General features: G+C 36.0%; 1 protein-coding gene across 10 annotated transcripts; it reads left to right on the top strand.

The window, feature by feature from the left end:
* Positions 1 to 786: 786 nt before the first annotated feature.
* Positions 787 to 25427, top strand: LOC132098860 (methionine-R-sulfoxide reductase B3, mitochondrial-like). Of its 10 annotated transcripts, XM_059505086.1 has the most exons (9): positions 826 to 945; positions 2785 to 3183; positions 6867 to 6975; positions 7983 to 8060; positions 8199 to 8227; positions 11526 to 11623; positions 11700 to 11853; positions 25017 to 25053; positions 25202 to 25427. In XM_059505086.1, exons 2-9 carry the CDS (start codon positions 3066 to 3068, stop codon positions 25215 to 25217), a joined length of 639 nt encoding a protein of 212 aa, XP_059361069.1. In that variant the 5' UTR covers positions 826 to 945; positions 2785 to 3065; the 3' UTR covers positions 25218 to 25427. The 10 variants fall into 10 exon arrangements, 9 of the variants coding, with proteins under 9 accessions (XP_059361066.1, XP_059361071.1, XP_059361065.1 ...); XM_059505082.1 differs by lacking the exons at positions 25017 to 25053; positions 25202 to 25427 and adding an exon at positions 14273 to 14524 and having other exon boundaries at positions 825 to 945; XR_009422989.1 differs by lacking the exons at positions 25017 to 25053; positions 25202 to 25427 and adding an exon at positions 12360 to 12445 and having other exon boundaries at positions 830 to 945; positions 11700 to 12293.
* Positions 25428 to 25874: the final 447 nt, after the last annotated feature.

The raw sequence follows: 25874 nt of genomic DNA, 5'->3' as shown, positions 1-25874 counted from the left end.
TCCTATTTTGGAACAACAATTGTTATTTCTATAAAATTTAGTAATCAGTGAAAAAGTAAAAGCTATTCAATGAAAATGCAAATTAAAAAAGTTATTTTTTCAACTTTATATCCACTTTAAATAGTTATATATATTTAATTCTTAATATCTGTTTTATTCACAGTTTCTTGCCAATCTAAAATGAGCCTTGGGTTTTTTTTTGTATGTAGAAGTACTTAATATAACAATAATAATCATATTAATAATAAAGTTTAAGTAAAAAAAAAAAAAGCACCACTAAAATAACCATAGCCTACAAATGTAGAGTTGTAAATTTAACATTGCTAACCACACAATGGTAAATTACAGAAGATTAATTTTAAATCATTAATAGAAAACATTTAAAATATAGAATACGACCTATATTTTAGTTCAATTCATAAAAATGAACATTAGTATGATTAATACACCTCCCATTCTATGATTAAATTGTTTTAATGGTTTAGTATTTTTATTTTATTTTTTTGGTAGTAAAATTGTAATAGTATTATCTCTTAATAAAGCTCCAGCTTTTCGCATTTCACTAGTTGTTTGATCACAGACCAGACCAGAAGGTACTGGCAGCTTTATTCCGAAAGTAGGATGTGATGATGACATGCAAAGCAAAATCTGCCTAGTGTTCTCATACGTCTGTTCAGACCCGATAACAAAATGATAACCTATATTTTGGTACAGTCTAATGGCGTAATTAGCTTACCAAGGCGCACATACTATGTGCGCAAACAACGCATTGTGCATATTAGGAGCTCGTCTGCCAGGCGAGAGGAATTTCCCAGAATGCATTTGTCATTACCTAAGAAGTACACGACTGTGTCGCTGTTTGACAAATGCACTGCTCTCCCCGCGGTCTCCCTTCACTCTCTAGTCTGCTGTTCTACTGGGTTTTAACGCTATTTCTGCTCTCTGGTACGTGTAACTACTTGTTATATGTTTATATATTTTTTTTGTCACGCACTTTTTAAGTAATGTAGGCAACAGTGTTCCTATGACTACGCGTTGTATTGTATGTGTAACTCAACCCCGTTATACTTTACTGTTAGTTTAAAAATTGACGCAGTTGAAATGTATGACATATTTATGCGTTTTTTTCATCTGTTTATTAGTTTTTTTTAATGCTTCTATTTTATTATGACAATATATTACGTAAATTGCCACAGGAAATTCTTGTAGTCTTCCATAAGAAGCATAGGCCTATCAGTTACACGTGTATACTATACTTGTATACTATGTATATACTATGTATCCTCCCACATGTGATGTCATAGCAGCGAGGCATTATTACGTAACGTTTTGTTTATGCAAACCACGCCGTTACAGAAAAGAAAAGTACTATTGGACTGCTATGATACAATGATGTAAACACCACAGTACCATGAGATTCCAATGTACTTCCAAAATGGGCTGTACCATGGTACCTTTTTTTTTGTAAGTTAACCATTAAGAGACATTAATATTTTATTTCATGTTTATTTAATTGCCTTCTAAAGTACTGACACCTATCTAATACACTTCTAAACGCCTGTCAGGATGTTCAGTCATCCGATGGACATTTAATGTAAGGATATAGATGAAATTGTATTTGTGAGTCATGAAATTGGCAGGTGGGTCTGTAAATATCCTATTCAATATGTTAAATTTCATTCACTGTGTCGATAACAAAACAAGTTATTACTTGAGGCAATTTGGGTGTTTCCAAACAAAAATGCACAGATGATTTGCCAAAGATTTACATGCTTGAGATATCCATGCTTTCATTTGCCTGCATTCACTTAATTGTTGTTCACATTGGCCCTGCAATTATTTACACAGATCTGATCTGCTTTTAAAACATTTTAGCCCTCGTCTGTCACTTTATGGCCTTATATAGTTATGACTCTACCCAAAGTATCAAGCATGCTTTATTTATAAACCACATTGATATTTAGAGCACTTGATATTTTTGGTGAGAGGCTTCAAATGCACTTATTTGGCCTGCTGTTGAGATCTACTCATTTTGTAGTTCAATAGATAAGGGTGGATTGTTGATATTGATAAGAATGAGATTCTCTCTAAATAAGCCCCAGTTTGGCTTTACAGAAATCTGCAGAGCTGTAATCTGAGCTCTTTTTATAGTTCTCTCTGGAAGTGATTGCTGGGTATTTTTTTAAAATTTGGCCTTCCTTATGACTATTTGATCATGTGTTAAAACCACTCGTGCCATACAGACCAGTCGACTGAAGAAGAGTCATTTGAGTGCCAATGCTGTTGCATTCATTTACTGTACCAATTCTGAATTTAAATACAAAATAATCATGGTTGCATTATTTATTTTATTTTGGTCAGTGGCGTGATATATACAAAAATGAAATATTTTAATATAATATATTTTTAATATCAAAATGTTTTCTTTATGATACATGATACATCCATCTACAGAACAGAAATTTAGTGAAAACGAGGCCAAAATATCAAACCAACTTGCATTTATTTTAATGTCACATATTTTTAAAATAATTTTAAAAATAAGTAAAGATTAAGACTAAATGTATTTAGAAAATTTCTTGTCAAAAGTGGAAAATGTTCATAGTTACACCTATGGTTGCACTGTAAGCTGATTAAAATTAAAAAAACAAAAGTTGGCTCATAATGTGACATGGGAGCAGAGCCAACTGTAAGAATAAGTGCTTAATGGAAAAAAAATTCAAATTGAAGCTCTTTCTGATTTTAATTTCTAATTTGTACTGTTCTCCTCTCTCCTTGCTGCAGTAAATGAAAAGATTTCTCTCTTTCCTCACACACCTGCACGACCACTAGATGGACCTCATTCCTTACAAACCGCAGCTTCACCCTCTCATTCAGCAGCGCTCTGTAGCTTTGCCAGTTATTGCTTCTGTAGTTCAGCTAAGATTTCCCACAATTTTGGGGATCTAATATTTTTAAAGCTACATTTTTCATATCTTCATAGTTACAAGAACTATGGCTTGGAGAAGGTCTTAAAAACCTTCCTGCATTCTTCAGTGTGCGCTCGAGTTTGTCTGTAGGCCAGGATGGCTGCCCGTCTTCTCCGATCCATGGCCCCGCATGCAACCATGGCCCTGCTCCAATGCAGTCGTTTCCATAAGTCCGCAAGACCGTTCCTAGCACTGATTCCACCCACTACACTAGGTACTGTAACCAATGCGATATTTAAATGAGAAGCAGACTTGATTGTCGTGTCGTGCATTGGTTTAGGGGATTATATACAAATGCAAGTGTTCTGTGCAGTACAGTTGATATTAGCAAAGTTGCTAATGTGTATTAGGATAAATTGAATTACAGGTTTAGGTTTCTCTTTATGGCCCACAGACACACAACTGACGTGCTACAGCCATAGAAACCGCTGAGAAGCTCGGTGTTGGCAGCTTTTTATCTGTTTTCTATGCAAAGTGCTTCTGCGCTTTTTTTCCTGTGTCTTCTCAAGGCTCTGAATTCTAAAACGAATAACCCAGCTCATTAAACTTGACATAAAATGGGCTTCCATATGTATTAGACTGTCAGAAATCAAAAATAAATAAACAAACAATGGCTGCTTTAAAGGGCTTTTGCTTAACATTTATTTTATGAGCCCCTGTCAGGTATAATATTAAAAAGCCTTTATTAAAATTAAAAATCAATATGGCACTTTTCTTTTATTAAGCTTTTTAATATTATACCTTGGGATGTACATGAAACGGTTATTTATGTAAGTAAATGTCTTAAGTCTACAAGGTTTTCAGTTGAATTGTGGGTAATTTGTTTTTACATCATTAGTATTTACATGTCTTTCCTTGCATGAGAAGTGTCAGCCGTCCCGTGATAGGCTGCTCTAAGTGTCCATCTCTGTGACTGACATCTGTGTTGACCTATTTTGTGTTTTTTTTCTCCTTCCTCTCCCTCCTGCCTATGTTTGTCTTTATTATTTTTTAGCCTGAGTGGTAGGAGGGTGTTTTAGCAGGTTGCTCCTGTCTCGCCGCTGTTTCTGTTCTCCCAGCAGCATCGGCCGCAGCCATGTCCGGGTTCAATCTACTGCATCTGGTCAGCAAAGGCCAACCTGTAAAACTCAAGGCCTGCGGGCTCCCCTCAGGTCACCTGGATGCTGTGTGTGTGTGTGCAGTGTGCTTTGCTTCCTCAATGCCTTCATATGTGTGAGCGTTTGGCAAGGGGTGTGTGTTTGATTGATGAGACTTGTGGAGAAACCAACTTTGGATTTAGGCAGCCTGAGATTTATCAGTGGACAATGTATTCTTTACTTTGATTGTCTTCACCTAAAAGCATGGACTGCTCAACAGGTGAATAAGTTATACTTTTGGTAACGTTTTAGATAATTTCCTAAATAGTAGGTTCCAGATATCAGGTTCCCCCTGATGCTTAAGTTGGTTTTTCTGCATTTTATGACCCCTTGCCCTGAAATGACCCTTTTCGCTTTGTTCTTTTTTTCCCTCTGTTTAGCTCTTCAGTTGCTCGAGGAATAACGCCTAACTCACTGATTTACCTTTTTTTCAGCCTGCATGATCAATCAAGCTTTAACATTATCTTAAGTTCTACTAATGATTGCATTTGTATTTGCATTTTTAATATTAGGACTTTAGATGGCAATCACATTTGAAACGGTGTATTCTGAGGGATTTTTCTGATCAGTTGTATCTAATTGAATTTGTGTAAAGTAATCATGGTGCATTTTAAAACTTTTATTAGTTTTATTAAGATGCATCAGTAGATTGATATCAATAACTGGGTGTTTCTGTGTCAAAATTATAAAACACAACAGGATTTGCATTTCCTGAATGAAATAATAGTGCTTGAAAGTAACAAAAGAGTAATGTTAAAGTTTTATTTGCGTGTAAATAAAAATCTGCCTTCACTTAATGACAATTAACACGGTTATATGATTGAATAGGTGTGAGTAAGAAGAAATGTTGCAAGTCATACTGCAAATATGATGATATTATGATGACATCATTACAGTTAGGTGAATTTTAAGTGCTAAACATTCTACCAGTGTCAGCTAAAAGTTATTCTAAAATTTCTTGAAATCTATAAAGTAAAAAAAAAAATAAGAATGCTTAATAGGGCTGATATTACTGAGATTAATTTTTTTCAAGGTTGATATTATAATTACCAATTTCTTAAGTAACCATTTTAGAATTTTCCATTATTGAAAAAAATAGTGTAGTAACCCAAAAATCATTTTATTACCTGTATAGAGTGACACTATGTGACAGGAACATTGGTAGTGTGAAAGTACAAGTGTTAACCAGAATGTTTGAATATTATTACTACAGCACAGCGTTGCAAAGCACTAGCACAAAGTTTGAAAGCGATGAGTTGAGAATTGGTGAGAAGAAGTGTGAAAAATGTCTGGGGGAAGATATGATATTTTTGGTGTGAAGCAAAAGGCCCGTGTTAAAAACAAACCATGCTTCCAATTAGGAAATAACTTTCACTTGAGGTTATAGAGGAGGGATGTTGGAACAAGTTGCTGATTTGTTGCGTGACCTCTGGGTGCACCAAAACGAAATCATTTGCAGGGGGTGACAAAGACCAAATTCCTGAATTTCTTTAAATGCCTCCTTAGAGGCTTTTCGAGACAAACCAAGAAATAAAACACGTTTTACCCTTTCCCCCTCCCTCTCTTTCACAGTATAAATAGTGTTCAGAGCCCTCCATACACAAAAAATAGGAATTCTCTCTCTGTCTCACAAATAGGATCCAGAAGACGAAAGGAATATGGGAGAGTCCTGCAGGGAGCCGACCCCCTCCTCTTTGCGCTCTCCTCCCCTCTTCCCCATGTTTGTCAGAAGTAACTTTGTACTCACTGGACAGAGCAGGGCCCATCAATGAAGCCCATTCACCAGAGGGACCTTTAAAGACCCCATTATTTCCTCCATTCACATGGTTTCAATCTTGTCGAGAGGAATTCTCCACATAGTCTTAAGTGAAGGGAGACCCGCTCTCACCAGAACACAAGCTGTAAAACTAGCCAAACAATACAGGAGCAGGACAGACCCCACAGGAACACAGGAGTGAAAAAAAATCGTTATTAGCTGGAAAAAAAGGTGGAAAGGAGGGAGAAAACACTCTGTAATGGGAAATTGCAGTAGAATTGTATGTTGTTTAAAACTCTTGCATGTACCGGGGAATAAATGGTGTACAGATGGACATCTGGCCCCTTTTAAGAACATGGCTACAGTGCTTCTACGGAGGACCTTATGGTTGCCAGAATTTCAGGCACATTTTTGATATTTAATTTTTATCCCAGGCTGATGTTTTGAAGTTTATTATCAGTGGAAGTTGTGTCATTATTTAATTAAGTTTGAAAGTCTATCTGGTGACAGTTACTCACTCCTCAGGTTAACTTCTAGAGGTCAGCATTGTTGTAAAGCTATGGGCCAAGTGTAGCAGTCAAGATCGCTGCCTTCTGTATGAACAGCCAACATGAGCGTTTATCTACAATGTCATAACTCACCACGTATGTTATGAAGGGAAAATCGAATTTTCCTCAGCGTAATACTTTGGCTGTAGCACATTACTGATGGAGCATTTGGATTGTGTGTGTGTGTGTGAGTCACTGACACTGATTTTTTTTCCTGGCAAGAGTCAAGTCAGGAATTCAAGTAGACATCCTTTATTATCAGCCAAACCAAATCATTTGCAACCAAAGTAACCAGACAAAAGTGCTGCTGACTCCTGCTTGGAAGTAGTCACATAGAAACCTTGATTAGAGTGTCTGTTGTTTGGTTTTTTATAATTCTGGAGGTTTAGCACTACTTTTATTTTGTGATTTATAAACACTTAAAAACTTGCCTTACGTCACTTGTTTTTCCCTTTAGGAACGTGCCGAAGTAAGAAGACATGGCCCAAGACGTTCCCCGAGGAGGAGCTGAGGAAGCGACTGACCCCAATGCAGTACCATGTAACTCAGGAAAAGGGCACAGAGAGGTGGGTGACCCACCCTAACTAAAAGACACCTTAAAATACACTTTCACTCAAAAGTTTGGACCTATTTGAATTAATTAGTTAGTCATTAACTTAAAAAACATAAACTCCAGATTTATATATAAATATAAATTATTCATAAAATATATTATTCAGTTTTTACAAATTATACATACTGTATATATTATACAAAACAATTAAATATGTTTATAAAATAAATAAATAATCTACCATGCATTATAAATGTACTTCTAAAATTAATAATTTAATATAATTAATTTATAATGATTTATAATATAGTTTCTTGTATTAAGTAATTGTTTTTGTTTCAATAACTGGATTGTGAAGCAAAAGCAGGCAACAAGGTAACATATTATTCTAAATAATTCAATTATATTCCAGCAACTTTCTATTTTAAAAGGTGAAATGTAATAAAGATCGAGTAGGTGTGTCCAAACAGTGGCAATGAGAAACACTTGATTTGGAAATTTTGTTCTAGTCAAATAATGCTGCGAAATGTCAATAGACTGAACATTCTCTGTACAGATTTCTTTATGCTTGGCTGATAGAAACACGTTCTCTTCTGAATGAACCATGGCAATGAGATAGATGTTGAGGATGTAGTATAGAAGGGAAAACACTGACACTTCCCCTCTTTCCCTCTCAGTAGTAAAACACACTTGGTGAAAGTTTTTATTGGCCCATTGGCAGTAGCAATGTGAAAAGTGCCTTAGCCTGTGAGAAGAGAGCAAGGAACCTGAAAAGTGCATTCTGATGCCTGTTACTCTGTTCACCCACAAATCCTTCTCAATTTATCTAGATTATTTTTTTTGTATAAACAAACACAGAGCATGGGAAACTGAAATGCACTTTGAAATAAGCAGTAATATAGATTAGCATTTATTGATGAACTTTTATTGTGCTGACCATTATCTTTTATTAAGCTAACAGTATCCATAGTTGATCATTTTAGTGTATAAAGTCACGGTTTGTGGTGTTTTCATCCCTAGTGCTTTCACAGGAAAATATACAGATAATAAAGGGGAAGGAATCTACCAATGTGTCGTTTGCGGTGCCCCTCTTTTCACGTGAGTGTCCATAATGACCCATCTTTAACATACCCACAGTATAATCTTTATTTTTGATTTAGAAATCAAAAGGTTTTTTGTGATACTTTTTCATTTGATAGTCAATATTTTGTTATTGACTCCTTACTGTCCTTACAGGTCTGACAAGAAGTTCGACTCTGGATCAGGTATGGTTCTGCACTCACATATAATAAAAATCAAAATAGATAATGAGACCTGAGTTGTTGTTGTTTTTAAATGCTTTATTTCTATTTCAGAACAGCTACAGTACATCTTTTGATAATGGTGAACATAATGTTACAAGACTAAGCTTCATTTTTTTCCTCAAAGCGAGTAAAATATATATAGATAATGCTCTTCACTCCTCATTCTTCTCTTGTCCAGCTCAGTAAGGGAGAATTTGACCTTCTCAACCTCCTTTATGATTGATCGCAAGGACGAATGTAAATCCAGTCAGCTGCATAATAGGATGCAAGTGTGGGGCATGAAAGCTCACATGCTCCTTTATATTTGAGTGACAGCACCTACAGCAAACCATACCATGACCAGATCTTACAAAATATATTATATTGGCTGTAAACATTAAGCCACAGTCCTCCAGTCATCTCTCTCTTTTTAATTAATGACTTACAAAAATGGCAATCACAAATAATCTCTTAAAACAATATTTGCTGAGAAAAGTCCAATGAGGACAGTTCAAAGATGTTTTGTCATATTGGCCAACAATAACTGACTCCTCACTGTTTTTCAGTGTATTTTACAATGAATGTTGCATTTATACATAGTTCAACTTTAAAAAAAAAAAGCTTCTTGCAATTCATCTACTCTATCTGTTTTTGAATGCAAGAATGTGTTATTAATAAAGTATAGTCACTTTGATTTTAATGCAGGTGTGCAAGTAAGCATTAAATGTGGATCATCGTTTTTATGAATTGGATGTTTCCTGGAAGTGCTTCCCATCTTGCTTCTAATATGGCTTTTGTAGTTGCAGTGGTATACTTTTCTGTTACGAGTTTAAGATGTATGTTAAATGTTTTGTTTTAAGCATAAAAAGACTCTCATCAGCTCCGACTAAGTGAATGTTGAGTTGCCGCTGAGTGTATACAATGTAATAATTATAATATATCGCAGCAACGGATTGTTGATCTCTTACAGATCTGAGTTCCAAATCACATACATCTGCTGTGTTACTCATGCTATTTTTATTTGCTCTCCGAACAAAGTAGAATGTGTATGCAAGAATTCTTTACAGAAATCAAGCTGAAATGAGAAACACCTGGGCCCATGTGGAAAAATCTGATTTCGCTGGAGTTGAATCTTTTTTTTTTGTCTTCAACATAGAAATGGGAGCCAATTGGGCTGCACTATATGCAGGCAATACTGAAGCCTGGACTCATATAGACTAAATTTCCTGTTTTGTTAGAAGGACACTACACTGTTCCATTCACTGGGCCGCTCGCTTTGGCAATAAAGCTCCATTAGGTCAGCTCCGTGGCGATCCGCCGGGATTCTCCCGGTCTGAGTCATAGGATTCCTATATTCCCCCTAGAGCTCCTTGTGTCTGAGTGGAATTTTGTGGCTTTGTAGTTGTGGCCAAGCATCTCCTCCCTAAGAGGGATGAGAGAGAATGGGTCAGTATAGAGGGGTGTTCACAATGCTGATCCTAGACTTCTGGGGGCCCTAAGCAAAACCTCTGTCAGGGGGCGCCTGTCTGTGCATCCATAAAAATCCCTAAATGCTTCCCAATCCCTTAACCTGTTCTTTCAGAGCAGTTTCAATGTCAGCAAACAACAGTGAGTTGAAACAGTCAGTAATACAAAAATAGGAAGAAAATGACAAACAATAGGACAAATACAATAGAAATAAATAATTTAGCCTATAAAAGCCTAATATAATCAAATGTAAAAATAAAGCACTGCATAGACTTCACCATATAAATTAAATATATATTGATTCTCATGCACACGGAAAAGCGCTTAGGGAATCTTTCACCGCTCAGTGCACATTTTAACTCCTTTTTTTGTTGTTGTTGTTGTATCGAGCAACTGCATTAAAGGAAAGGAACATTCATGTTTTCATAATTGCTAGTAGTCAAAATCAAAAACTAAAAAATTAAATCATCTTTACGAGAAAGGAGGCCTCATGCAACATGCATACTTTGTGTATAGGGAGGATTGGCTCTGGGTGTTCGAGGGGTTGTGGAGAGAAAGTTTAGCATGAACGGGTGGGCGATTGATTGACTGACTTCTGTTTCTCACCACACCTAGTATCACAGCAACTGACTCCTGCTTCCTGAGGCATACGCCGATGTCATTATGAAATGTAAAATCATATACATTATAAAGCGCATGAAGGAACCTTGGTTGCCAAATCTCCCACACTGGTCCTCAAACAACTCTTTCTGTTAATTTGCTATTATTATTTAGTACAGGATAATTGCGGGTCCTTAAAAAAATCTTACATTTACGGACAGTAAGTAAAATTACATAATTAGGTTTTTTTATTATATTTTAACACTCTTAATCTACCACTCAATACAGATAATTTATGTACAAGTAAAAAGTTCTTATGTTTTTTTTTTTTAAAGTCTCTTATACTCTAAGACTGAATTTAAATAATCAGAAAAAAGCGGTGCCCTGAACTGCCAATAGTCGTGCCAATGCTCATTGTTTTTGCTTTGCAGTGTCTTCCCTCTACCAGCAATCAGGAGTTAGTACTTTAACGTTGGTAGGGGTTTTTGTTCAAAACCTAAAAATATGCCAGCAGAGGCTGTGTAATAGTAAGCTCCCAAGGTTCCTCTCCTCCAGACGTTCCACCTACCCAGAGAACTGTGTGCAGGACCACCCATGAGCCAGAGCAGCCATTCTTTCCACTTGCACCCCTGTTACTGGGTAGAAATTTTCCAGATAAAGGAAACGGGATTGTGAGACAGCCTTTAACTCTGTCGATAACACTGACCATTTTCAGTGAGGTTTGTTTTTTTTACTTCATGATCTCACGTACCGTCCAGCCATGCAGTAGGCTGTGCATGATCCCATATATATGGTTTTGCCAGAAACCAAACACCCAAGAATCATGGTGGTGAATTTTTTTAGCATCAGTAAACACTAAACTTATTTTCTCACGATTTAGCAATACTTTCTTTCCAAACCAAAGGTCCAAATTTTCATACATTCTCTGTTGTTCTTTTCCAAATAATCCTAACAAACTTAATGTACTTTGCATTGTAAGCATATGCAATGTCTGTATTAAGGTTAGATTGGTTAGACTGCATTGTGCTGTAGTGAAAGAAAAGGATAGAGAAGCAAGAAAATACGAGGATTTGATTCCAAATTTGCTTCAACATCAGGACAGGCCAGGAAGAGAACAAAATTCTTAAACATGCACAGCACGAGATGGAGGGTTTGTAGGCTTGCGGATCACATAAAGATTAATTTAACACTCAATGTTGGACTGCTTTTGCAGGATGGCCGTCCTTTTTTGATTTGATCAATAAGGACTCTGTTACACTAACTGATGACTTTTCATATGGAATGCACAGAGTGGAGACAACTTGCAGTCAGGTACAAAGCCAGATTTACACCCATTTATACTCTGCTATGAAAACAACTTCTTGAAATTTTTTTTTCTATTTTGTAGTGTGGTGCTCACCTGGGCCACTTTTTTGATGATGGACCTCGACCAACAAAGAAACGCTACTGCTTAAACTCTGCTTCTCTCAATTTCCGGGCAAAAAACAGTCCTTCTGAGGAGGTGGAAGCATCCGGAGGAGCAGGTCAATCACCACCTTCTAGTAAGAATGAAGAACTTTAATAGGACTTGAAAAAGACCAATCGGATGTCACGCTACTCCTAAGTTACTCCTGAACTATCAGTTCCAAATCAAGTGAGCCGTGCAATCAGACACGTATATGTTTAGCAATATCATCTATATCAGAATCGCAATATGCAAAATCAATGTCCAGATAACGGATAAGAATGGCCTTATGTTTGCTCCTCAACTTCTTCACTTGAATTTTATGTCAGTTGAAGAGCTCACATTGCTTCAAAGAGATTTACTCGGCTAAACTGCTTTTGAACACTTGGTGGTAATTTTCAATCAGGTACAAAAGTTTGAGACTGCATTGGAAATCTGGGATTTTTTTTCATTTCTTTTTATTTCATTTTCACAAACTTCCTGGTGTCATTAAAACAAAACGAGGACAAACCAAACATAAACATTATTTCTCATATTGTTTTTTTCAATTCAGATTTTAATTCTGATTTTTTTTCTGATGATATCATTTGTAATGGAAAAAAGAACTAGTGGTCTCTGACTTGTTGGACCCCATTGTCAATTGAAAGTCCAGTGATTGGAAATGAAATATATATGTATACTTTCTCAGAGTTCAGTGTTGTTTTTGAAGTGACATGTGATACAGGGAGGTCAAGAAGTTTGAGGAAAATGCTATGCAAGTGCTCCTGTGAGCAGTAAAATAAGCACAGAGTGGAGAACAAAGCATTCTTTGAAATAAAATGGAACAGATGACAAATGTTTAGTCTGAACACAAATGTAGCCTGACTTTTAAGGGTGCTTTTTCGGTCTCTCTACTTGCAGTGCCTATTTTTGTCCCGAGATTATATATATACAGTACAGACCAAAAGTTTGGAAACATTACTATTTTTAATGTTTTTGAAAGAAGTTTCTTCTGCTCATCAAGCCTGCATTTATTTGATCAAAAATACAGAAAAGAAATGTAATATTGTGATATATTATGACAATTTAAAATAATTGTTTTTAAATTTATTATACTTTCAATTATCATTTATTTCTGTGATGCAAAGCTGAATTTTTAGGATCATTATCACATGATCCTTTAGAAATTATTCTAATATGATTCATTATCAAATTTGGAAACCGTTCTGCTGGTTAATATTTTTTCAGAACATGTGATACTTTTTAGGATACTTTGATGAATAAAAAGTAAAAAAAAAAAAAGAAGCTATGTTTTTAAAATATAAATATTTTGTAATAACAATATACACTACTGGTCAGTAATTTATGGTCAGTAATTTTTTTTTTCTTTCTTTTTAAAAAAAAATAAATAAAATCAATACTTTTATTCCGCAAGGATGAGTTAAATTGATAAAAAGTGATAGTAAAGAAATATATTATTAGAATATATATTATTAGATTTTTTTTTTTTTTTTTAATAAATGCAGTTCTTTTTAACCTTTTATTCATCAAATATATTAGACAGCAGAACTGTTTCCAACACTCATAATAAATCAGAATATTAGAATGATTTCTAAATGATCATGTGATAGACTGGATGTTACATGTGACACTGAAGGCTGGAGTAATGATGCTGAAAAATCAGCTTTGCATCACAGGAATACATTATTATTTTAAAGTATATTCAAATAGAAAACTATTATATTAAGTTGTAATAATATTTCACAATATTACAGTTTTTTTCTGTATTTTTGATCAAATAAAAGCAGGCTTGATGAGCAGAAGAAACTTCTTTCAAAAACATTAAAAATAGTAATGTTTCCAAACTTTTGGTCTGTACTGTGTGTGTGTGTGTATATATATATATATATAGGTATATATAGGTATATATAGGTATATATATACATATACATATACATGTGTGATTAAAAAAAGAGATATTAAGAATAATGTGTTGTTGTGAATTTTATTCACATATTTTACTTGCCTTCAGAAGACATTAATATAGTGTGCTATTTGTGTGTATGGTGCCTTGCTTTGTCCTTCAAGCTTGACAGCCCCTGGTCAATGTTTTGATTAGGTATTACTTTTATTTTGATAGTCACTATAGACATTGTGCTGATTATAAGTAACTTTGCAACTACATATCAACTACCCCTCATTAGAGTATTAGTACACTGTCTGCTTAAGATATGCTAGCACTTTATTTTGATGGTCTACTAACAATAGAACTATAATTAGTAGATTGTTCAAAGCAGACAGTCTAAATAAAGTGTAAACTTTGTATGCAAAAGAGCTGCTTGAACATCTGGAAAATCTACAAAATTTCTCCTTTTGCATTCCACGGGAGATAGTTCTATGAATTTAAAACAAAACGAGGGCAAGTACATTTTAATGCAAAATTAATAGAGATTGTTGAGTTATTTTACAATTTGCATATCTAGCAAATTTACTTTTTCTTGAACTTTTTGCTTATCTTAACAACATTTTTGTTGCAGGAGATCAGCATATAAGGAAATTTAGACACCCTGTGTGTCCTCTTTGGGTTAACTGCAGAGGTGTGCTTGGTGAGCTGCTGAAAGTCCTTCAGGTCAGGAGAGGTTAAGTCAGCCTCGCCATCCTCTTTGGAGTGCTGTTGTTTAGAGAACAGAGTGGTTGGCCTTACTCTGAGAGTGTGGGAAAAATTGTCCAACGGGCCTGTCGCTGAGAGCGTTTATGTTACCAATGCAATAAAGAATATTTACAAGTCAGGTGTGTTTAGACTGAGGGACATGGGTGGGGGTTGGGGACTTTCGACAAAAGATAGAGTATTTGGGGGGGACTGGCAGCTGGAGTATCTCAAACCAGCTTTCAACCCCATATCATCTCCCACCCGGAAGTCAAACAATTTAGTCATTTATGGAGCAAAAATGAACATGCAGGATGCCGTTAGTAGGTAGCGTGACTAGCCTTTCTTTTGTAGCTGGATTTCAAAACATCCTGTTGAAATGAGTCACGTCTTGTCTCTGGCCCAGACATTAATGCTTTAATGCACAGAACAGGTAAAGCTCGTCCGTTAGTCTGTTTTCATGTTCAGACGGTCCGCCTCACTTACTGCCACTGAAGTGTCATCCCAAGCAAGCCATACTATATCTTGTCCCACTGGCCCCATTAGTTTGCTCTATGAAAGCACTAAAGCAAACAAAAGATCCCTGTACAACCCAAACACACAATCCATGATCCACAAAGTCATCCAACACAACACCTCCCTTGAACCCTGGGACAAACACTAAACTCTCCATATAGACTGAACACACTCATTCATGGTTTCTTTGGGTACATGTGTTCAAGCCCCCTTCTTTCCTGCTTCATAGCCTGCCATTAACTGTAGCTCTGTGCTGACTTTGAGGGATTACAGGGGCTTTGCACAGACCTGCCTCTGTGTTCCCCCGAAAATGCTTGCTTGTTTAAGACCGCAGCTTTGTTGCAGGCACAGGAAACCTTGAATTTACCAGGGTTTATGAATTATTAGTGTTAGTTTTCTCCTTATTTCCTTCCTTCAATCTGTGGAGGTCTTAAAAATTAATTTGATAATAAATTAAACCCCTTTACCAATCATACATTCAGGCCCTTTAACGCATGTAGCCACTTTCATATTCAAAGATTGTGGAACGTTTGTGCCAACCAAACTGAAATTAGGTGCTTGGAAAACAGTTGAAGTTTCGGTTTAGCTTTCCAAGTACCACTGCAATCTGTGCAAAGTTCTATATCCACACAAATCACACATTGAAAAATTTCCCCCTCTATACATGTCTCTTTGCCATGCAATAATGGGGACTAAAGTTTTCACCTTTCAAAATTACCATTAAAAGTATTTTAAAAGTACATATTCCAGGTCTACTTGCATCCTACTTGCAACCTCCTTTTGTATTCCATATATAGAAGGTCAAATGTGTTTGGAATAAATGACAGAATTTTCATTTTTGGTTGAACTATCTCCAAAGTCCAGAATCAATTTGATACAAATGTTTACCCTTTGAAATTCACCATTCCTTTACCACAGTTGGACACACCTCAAGGACCAAGAGTGAATTAGGAGATGCCTTTGGAGGCTTTAACTTATCATAGATTAAGGCACTTCCTGATTGTCCTGAAAGAATTGCTTCATCCCAAGCTCTCACAGGCTTGTTCAAGTCAGAATCACCTTTCCCCTGCATTTGGGATGATTCGGATGTCAGAATCAGGTCAATTGTAGAAGCCAAGAAGAAAGGGAAGACAAAGCACTAAAGTGAGAGTCAAAAAATAACTTGTGGAATAGTGTAGCTCTGCCAGCTCTATCAGGGATTTGTCTGATGGATGTGTTTTGACTCCTTTCCTGGAGAAAAGTCAATGATCTCATTTCAGCTCTGTTAACTTCTGCCAAGTATTTACTTTTTTCAATGAGCAGTGTGGGGGCAGAGGGACAGAGTCTGCCTGTGGCCTCATTCCAAATGATGCAATTTGACAGAAACCACATGAAGGGCCGAGGGTATGGGGTCTCGAGCTTGAAGGCAACACTCAGCATCTACCAGGCCCTGCTTGTTCCAAGTGCGCCTTTCGTCTGATTGGTTCCAAATGCACTCAGATGTATTTTGCCCTAGGTTGTACCAATCACAAAAATAATCATTTGAAAAAAATAATAAAAAAAACAAGACATTTCCACCAAGCCAAAAACAAATTGGCACTCATTTTGAAACTAAACTAGATGGTTTATCTTTTACGTTGTTTGGGAACATTGTGCAGGTTGTCTTTCCCTCTACTGTCGTCTTGCACTGCTTTTGCTGAACTGGAGTTGGGCGTCTGCAAGTGAGACATCAGAGCTTTGGAATGCCACCAGGCAATCACCACATCACCTCTCCAGCATGCTGAACATAAATAAACCCCAGGATCTAGCCGCCTTGTTATTCCTAGCATTACTATCAGGAGGTGTCCGGCAGTGATCTATGCTATTCAAATAGTTCATTTCCAGCCTCGGTAGGACATTCTTTTCCCAGGACAGGGAATTAAAAAGCAGCTCTGTGTTTTGAAGTCGGTCAAAGGGATGAGGCTCACCACGACTGCTGTGTCTGGTTTAGGAGTACGTGCTGTTATTGGGGATGTGTGTGTCCATCTGCAGCTGGTGTATTGGAATGAAGAGTCAAGTCCGGCATCTCCCGAGCCGGGAAAACGTCATTTCTATCCCTGTTTGTTTTGAATCTGCCAGGTTGTTTTGACTGCCTAAGTTTGCATCTCGAGCACACATCCTGATGAACCCTGTGTCCTGTGCATGACCCTGCAGCTGTCCGAGGGTTGAGCAGATGCTTTGGGAGAGCTTTAATAGGTGATGAATGCAGAAGCTTAACTTTTACGGACAAGCTTGGGACTGGGCTTGCTGTTGTAAAGCAAATCTTAAGGATTTTAAACCGAGCCGATTATGTAGTGTAGAAGAGCGAGGTTTAATAATGAATCCGAATCCGGAACTGAGCCCTATCATATTGACACAGGGAAATGTGGTTAAAGGTAATTTATTCTTTAAGTAGAGGATGTATGCAACATGTTAGCCATATGATTAATTAATAGGCAGAGGTGTGTGTTTATGAGAAAGGAAGTTCAGTATGGCATCCAAAGGTTCTGGGATCAATTATGTCGAGGAGAAAGTGGAGTGAAATTGTGGCCACTGGGCCTCTTGTTTCTTTGCCAAGTTCTGTGGTTCATGCCGTCGAGCGAAAATGAGCTTTTATAAGAGCATATTCAAGAGCTGACACCATAAAACTGACAGAGGGCATTTGTGCCTTTGTAGTTTTAGCCTGTGCAGGACTTGCATCTGGAGGAAAAGACAAGATTAAGGTTCTTAGCTGGCCCCCTTTCTCCCATAGCCCATGGGAGGAAAGGCAGTATCTTTGATCCCAGAGTTAAATATAGAATGGTTACAAAGCACTCACGATTTGCATACCTGAGAATAAAATGGTTCTGTACTGGAACAACTTAGCCAAACTGCAGAGGAAGCCATGGGAATTTCCCTCCGTGCTGCTGCCCAGAAACGTGGAAAATCTTCTGGAGAATTAAGCTGCTCAGAACAACTGCTCTTTGATTTAAACTCTGAATTGAAAATGTAAATCCATGCCTTCAACCAAGCAACTTCTTCTTAAGATGCAAGGTGGGGTGACCATGATGGGTTTAAAATCATATTCCAGTGCTTTGGATTATGTCCATGAAGCCAAAGGATCAAGCTTTGTTTTGTTCTCTATGCTTGTTGCTTGGTATGTAACTTGCTGTGCATGTTTATGCATCTTTAAATTAACCAAATATTCATATAGGCTATTTTTAAACGTATATAAACATCATGACTAAAATTAATGCATATAACATGACATAATATAATCTAAATTTAAAATACATTGTTGTAAAAAGACAAGACCTATGACTAAAACAGAAAACTGTTAAATCAAACACAGGTCCTCCTGACACACATACCACATTCAGTTTCTAAGGAGCACCATGTAAACACTTATCAGCTCACAAAAACATTTTTTTCCTCATTCACGCGTTTTACTCACTCTTTTTTTTCCTCTTCCTCTCCAAAGCAAGTAAACTTGCCTCTGGCTCCCTAGGCAGCGGGGAGCATTGAGTGAACGCTAAATCTTAAGGATGTCACCGCTGCTCAGTTGCTTCCACTTAGCCTTCCATACTTTCCCCTGGCTTCTTTTCAAAACAAATCTTGGAGCAGCCCAGAGAAAGTGAATTCTTTCAGGGTCCTTGTGAGCAGTGCTCACGCGCTCCAACGCTGCCAAAGTTTGCCCAGACAGATACACTGAGACAGCATTTATTTACATAATTCACATCAAGAAAAATATACGTTCAAGATATACATACTGTGTGTACATTTTCTTAATTGTATCAATTGCCTAATAACATTGTTTATGCACACAGTGAATCTCTGAATTGTATTTTATGAAGTGCTGTTATAATATTTCTTCTTATAGAGGTACGACCTATTGAGAGTTTGAATTAGAAATACAACTGCAAAAGACCAAACCTTAGCTTGGCTTGAGTTAAACTAACTTTGCTTTAATCAGATGTTCTTCTGTTGGTTTTGGCAAGTGTTTCATGGCGATCCACTGTTGTTTTACTACCTCTGTTTGCTTGACTAATGGTGAATGGGCATTTGGCAAATACTTCAGGTTGCCTATTTGAGTAGTGAGATTAGGCAGCTGTTAGCATTTGCTCCAATCAACAAAGCCCCAAAACTTTTCTCTCTACAGGATCAATATGTAAACATAAACAAGAAGACTCCCCAGACGTGTTAAAATTGTACTGCCAGTTCCATATAGATGCTTCTTTTTCAGCTGTATTGGTTTGGAATCAGTTTCTTCAATATAATGACATTTTATTGGCAGTGGTGCTAATTATATTAATGTTCAAGTATGACAGAACTGAGAAGTGATGATGATAATTATTATTTCTCACAGATTGCTTATGCTCAGGGGCCTTCTCAGTTGTGTCTCATTTGAATATAACCCTGTCTCCAATGTTTCTCACTGTTTTTTTATTGCTACAAAATTGCTTTTTATGGCTCAGGAAATAAAAGTCCAAAATGTAGAAATGTACATTATTTATTTACTCAAGATCAATCAAATAGTACAAAACAAAAAAAAATATAGTACAAGAACAAAAATAAGACAAAACTATCCTGCACTATCCAATGACGTTTGATAGGGTGTCCGAGATTTTTATTTTTTCCTCTTTTTTTTTTTTTTTTTTTTTTTTTTTCGGCGCACAAATTTTTTTGCGGATAGGCGTTTTCGTCCACACGGATCTGGCGTTTTGGAAGAGTGAAACCGATGTTTTTAAATCGGGACCCAGAGTGGAGGTATTTGAAAAACGCCGCCTTTGTGTTTCTTCTCGACGGCGAATCAGTGCATTTTCTGAAAATATGGCGTCATCAGCCCACGTCTCGCCCCTAGTCAAACACCACTACGTCACGTAACAGCAACAAAAACATGAACAAACACTGAACGCTAACATTAACACGGATTAATAAATGTATTGTTCCATGTTCGTTTGTGTACCACGCACAGCAAATCCATGTCTTCTCCGTTTTAAGTGTATCTTTGTGGCAGAATTACAGCGCCACATGCTGGTCTGGCATGTATACTACATCGGTTTCGTGTGGACGCGGATATTTCTTGAGACGAGAGAGAAAAAGATTGGGGTTCCGTCTCCGTGTGAACGGGGCCGAAGAAGTAACGGGTACTTACGGTTATGGATAGAAATGTAGCGGAGTAAAGAGTACAATATTTGCCTCTCAAATGTAGTTGAGTAAAGTCATGAGTACTCCCCAAAAATGATACTCGAGTAAAGTAAAGATCCCTCAAAATTGTAGTACTTAGGGTACTGTACTCAAGTAAATGTACTCCGTTACTGTCCGGCTCTGTATATCATGTACATTACCATAGTTAAATTCCATAACATGCCAATTACATGTGATACCAATTTCACATGTTCGAACATGCATAAGTTCTTGCATAATTTTTTTCGTTAATTCTTAGTTTTGCCTTGATAATAGAAAATATGAGCTAGGCATCATGTATGACAGTCAAAAATGGGATATGAGCTACAAAATGACCAGATCCTGCCATTAACTACATAGAAGACATATCTTGTATGTATAGGGCTTATATGTGGATATGAAGAAGCAATACAGGAGACCTATATTTCCTGTATATGCACATATATACAACTCAATTTTGCCTATATGTGGCATATATACGCATGTATGCAGTATATATACGCATATATGCAGTATATATATGGCATATATGCAGCATATATGCGCATATATATACAGCTTATATATATTCATATATGTGCATATATGCAGCATATATGTGCATATACACTGCATATAGGTTTCATATATGCGCATATATCCACATATAGGTTCTTTCCATGTGGGTTGAATAACTTTGTGTCTTTTTTTCCTTAAAAAATGAAAACATTTTAACACAAGTATTTTAGGGCTGTACAATTATGACAAAATTCATAACTGTCGGTTATTTCCTTGAAATTGTAATTGCAATTATTAATTACAATAATCACAATTTGATCACAACATTGAATGAGGTTTTGAATAGATTTATACCATTGTTTGCAACTGAAAATAGACTACATAACCTGTAGAAAGAAAAAAACACATCTTAAGCATGCAGGATAACGTAAGACTTGTGGAGTTTTTTTTTTTTGAATGGTTACGAAACATGTAACATCTGTAATAGTAATCACATAATTAGAAATTTTATTAATTGTGCAGCGCTAGTAAGTATAGAGCTGCAAAATCATGGATGGAAACTAAGCACAGTTTGAGAGATTGTTTTAGCTTTTGAGGAGAATATTAAGCAAGATTCTCCATTCGCTCTCATTTAATTCTTATTTATTTCTAGGAGAAGTAGATATTGTAGAGATCTCTTATATTATTTTTTTTAATTCTTTTTCATAGGTATTTGCAGATTGCTAATGTTTAAGAATATATGAGGGAGTCATTTTAGAATTGTTATTTATTGATCTATATTATATGTATATATTTTAGTTATTTAAAAAAGTCATTTTTCCATGTAATTTATGATTTTTTTTTAATATTTTTATTTCATTTCTATTTATAAGCAATATAGCAAGGACTTTCTTGCTAATTTTGTGGGTTTTGGAGATAGTGAGAACATTGACCTTTAGTGTCTCCTCCCTGACTTCTTTTATATCATCTTACATTCCAAACATTCCTGATGCAACAGGACCCACCAATCAGCCCCTCACCCAGCCCTAAAACTAAACAAAGGTCACAGGGACTGACCTTTGCTCCAGGCACCCAACCAAAGTACAGGTGACGGGGAAAAGCTTGAGAAATGTATGTAGCATTAGCTTAAGTGTGTGTCCTTATCTCGAATGACTGAATACTGATTTACTTCAAAAGAAACTGATCAATAACTCAAGTCAATGAGCCATGAAACCCTCATCGTCATGGAAAATGCAAATCAGAAAACGTAAAGGAAATAGACTCTTAGGTCTGAATGGACTAATGAAGAATTTATGGTACATACAAATGTAGGTAAAGAGTTTAGCTAAAGGAAGAATGCATTACAGAATACATATATCTTATATGACCCAACACTATTTTCTGGGTTTATGATAATTATTAAATGCTTTAAATCACTTATTATAGTTCATTTATTTGAATATGCAGTTTCATTACAAGTTCAGCTGAATTAACATTATTTGTGGCAAAATGAAAAAAAAAGCTATTTATCTATCCCACAATGCAATAATCTTCAATATATTTATTTATTTAAAAAATATATTAAAGAGACAAAATGTGTGTTTCACTGAAGCATTTACAATGGACGTGAATAGTGCCAATCCAGAACTGTTTAAATACTCACTGTTTCAATAGAATAGACACACAAATGACATGCTTTTACATGTAAACATGATTTTAGTATGATTAAATCATTTAATAACCTGTTTAGTTATATCCAATTTTACAACTTTGTTTCTATGACAGTATAAAGCAGCAGAGCCTAAAATTCCTAAAACTGATTAATTATACAGCTTTAAAGCTCACGTTATACACACATTTGACCAGATTTAATTAACTTGGTTACTTTTATAAAATAACAAGCTTTGATGAATGACAAGTCTTTTTTTTTATTGTAATCAACATTAATGGCAGAAGTTCAGCTTAAGTAGTACTGAATCTGAATATTCAGTTAACTAATTGGTTTGTGCTGTGATAAATGAGTTCTGGGTCTCAGTTAACGCAGGTCATAAAACTATATGTATAATGATTCTACAAAAGCTTGGCCAGGCGTGTTCTGCTCAGTGGTATTGAGGTTCACAGTGTCAGCCGCACTTGAGCTGTTTTTTTGAGGAGATCGGGAATGTGCAGTGGGCCATTTGCTCTCTTGTGAAGACTTCCTGTCTCAGATACCAGCATTCCATTAATTTGTTAATGAAAACGAGTTAATATTGAAAAACAGAGCTGAATTTACCAGGCTTACACTGAGACTGTGTATTAATGTATGTTGTGTGTGTATGTTTGTTTGTATTTGTACACAGATAGGTGTGTGTGTGTGTGTGTTTGTGTGTGTGTGTGACAGGGACGTCGTGTCTCCGAAAATATTTCCTCTGCTGGAAAAACATTTGACTCTGAGGAAAAACTCACAAAGTTGTGGTTTGCTGCACCCTCTTCGACTTTTTTCAGCCAACAGAAGAACAGAGATTCTGTACTGACCAAAAGTTGGTCTATTCATAAACTTTACATGTGTCTCCACTTGGCAAAACCCCCTGTAGAACATGGTTGGGATTGCTGTCGCCATATGACGGAAGAGCGTGTGGAGAAAAGGAATTTCTTTTACAACAACTGTGTGGAAGTAAAATAAACAGTTGAACAGAGAAATGCACTCACTGATTTACAACCATCGGTAACGGTCACTCTCAACTATTTCAGTTTCCAATAGTTCACATTCAAGCCTACTAAACTTTTTTTATATGTAAAGTCCAAAGGCAGCACCAATTTAGACTTCACAGTAAAAACAAAAACAAAAAAACTTCAGATTACAACAAATCGACTTAACTGTGTGTGTGTATTTATGCAAATAATATATTTTATTATAAATGATCTGCATTAAACAAAATACACAAATACAATTATATATATACAGTATACATATATATATATATATATATATATATATATATATATATATATCTACATACACACACACACACACACACACTTAAATGCACACACGTACAATTATATATATATATATATATATATATATATATATATATATATATATATATATATATATGCTGGAGCTTTTAGTGGAATGTGTTCAATTGGCGTCCTCTTTAGTGAATGAATGAATGGAGAGTGGTAGTTGTCAACTTCTCTCGTCTGTGCCGGCAGATGGAGCCTTTGGCCTGCCAGCTGTCGTCTGCAGTACACACATTTAGACCTGGCACTGAGGGGAACAGACAGCTCAGGTGGTACCTTCTGGTGGAAACCAGGTCTATGATAACTGGAGAAAGCATGTTAGCATGTCTGTTGCTTGACTGGAGCAGGACCCCTTTATTTCATTATATTTCATTATTTTAAAGTAAATGATGAATGATTGTTTTTATGATGATGAGTGGTCTTAATAGCATGAAATGGATTGTTCCCTGTCTGCTGCATTTGAGTTCATCTCAGTAGTTGCTGGTGAAAATCTTGGGATTGTGCACATTCTTTAACTAGTCAGTTAATTAGTTAATCTAGTTGTGAGAGAGCAAGGAAGGTGGAGAAAAAAAACAATGAGCAAAGATTTCACACTTCATCTCAGCCTGGGAGGTACATCCTTTGTGTTGGTTACACTTTGACCTTAACAAAATGTGGAGGTAAAAGTCTGGCCGGCAGCATGGAGGTCAAAGGTCAGTGGGTTTGCCTCCATCACAGGAAGTCAACATGCTGGGCTTTTCTGGCAATGGAAGTTCTTAAACACAAAGAACAAGTTTACTTAGTGTATAAATAAACGACTTTGTCAGAGTACTAAAAAAATAAAAAAATTAAATTAAAATAAGAATGGTTAAGGAAAGGAAAAATACTGTTTAAAAAAAATACAAAAATTTATGTTAAAACAATGAAAGTAATGCTTTACTGCTATTTTAGAAATAAAATATTGAGTGTAATGAAAAATATGCTTTTTTTAAATATTAGGAAATCATTTTTAAATAAAAAAAATATATATTTAGTTTTTATTAATTATGTTTTCATCCAAGCATTCTCCACACTGTTTGATCTTTAATATACAGTTTCATTTTCCATTATAACAGATAGTTTAGATTTGCCATATCTTAATAGCATATATATATATATAATCATCATCATCCAAAACAATTTAAGATGTTTCTAGTGATACATCCCTATAGAACGTCCTCAAAAACCCCACTTTTATTGTCTAATCGACAAAGCACTTCACTTCCCTTATGGCTCCTTTACTGAAGAATGTCTCGCATACAGCATTCACATCTGACCTTTCCACTGGGTCAAGAGCCACAGTGTAACTGCTCTGGGCCATCAGACATCAGGCCGCTTTATGGCACTCAATTAGATCATGCTGTTACATTTGCAGAGATATGGCAAGACTAAAGCTTTTAGGGCAACATGTTGGTCAGTTAATATAAAGATTTTTCCTTGACTTTCCTTAATTACAGGACAATCATCATTAGTTGAACAAGTAACCACATTAAGGTAAGATTTTTACTTGTTTAATTAAAGAGTTTCCAATATTTACCATCTTATTTGTTTTGAATGGGCTCACAAGGTCTATTTCTGGATTGCTAACGTTATTCGAATGTTTGCTAGGTTTATTTGTGCATGACTTTGGTTATGTTAACAGGCGTAGCAGATACTAGTTATCAGTAGATAAGATGAACTAATGGCCTGATGTCTAACTGATGACAGATCAGCTTTACCTGAGGTTCTTTCACCTGCTGGAGTGGCCCTTTGTGTGCAGGTCAGTCTATTGTATGCTATGTTTGTGCACAAACACAACTTCTCATTTAAATAGAGGTGGTCTGGGTCAGACCCTCGGGGTCCCGGGAACAGTGGGAGTGTGTTATGGCTGATTCCACCTGTTTCCTGAACTGGTAATATGTCAAGTCATTTGTTAAAGGAATAGTTCACCCATAACTCAAGCTCAAACTGGCAAAAATTGTGGCCTATATTTGACATGTTCTGGACCCATACACTCCTAAAAAAGAAAAGTTATTTATTCACATTTATGGTTCCATCATCCATAACATGGTGTGCAACATTGCACAGTAGATACTTAATAATAGAAAATGGTTGAATATTTTTCACACTAAGAAAAAAAAATGATTATTTTGAGAACGGTTAACTGAAAAGTTTTTTTTTTTTTCTGTAGGGTCAAACCGTTTGGAACCTTTTGTTTTAAGAGTGTACGGCGGCTCATTATTCACTTCCCAGCTTTTCTTATCCCATTCATATGAATTCAATATCTGATTGAGGAACAAATCATGCTGAAATATTTCAATGAAGCAACTTGATTC

The sequence above is a fragment of the Carassius carassius genome, chromosome 22 (genome assembly GCF_963082965.1).
Source record: "Carassius carassius chromosome 22, fCarCar2.1, whole genome shotgun sequence".
Classification (NCBI taxonomy): Eukaryota; Metazoa; Chordata; class Actinopteri; order Cypriniformes; family Cyprinidae; genus Carassius; species Carassius carassius.
The sequence above is the reverse complement of the archived record's forward strand: the minus strand, read 5'-3'. Positions and strand labels throughout refer to the sequence as shown.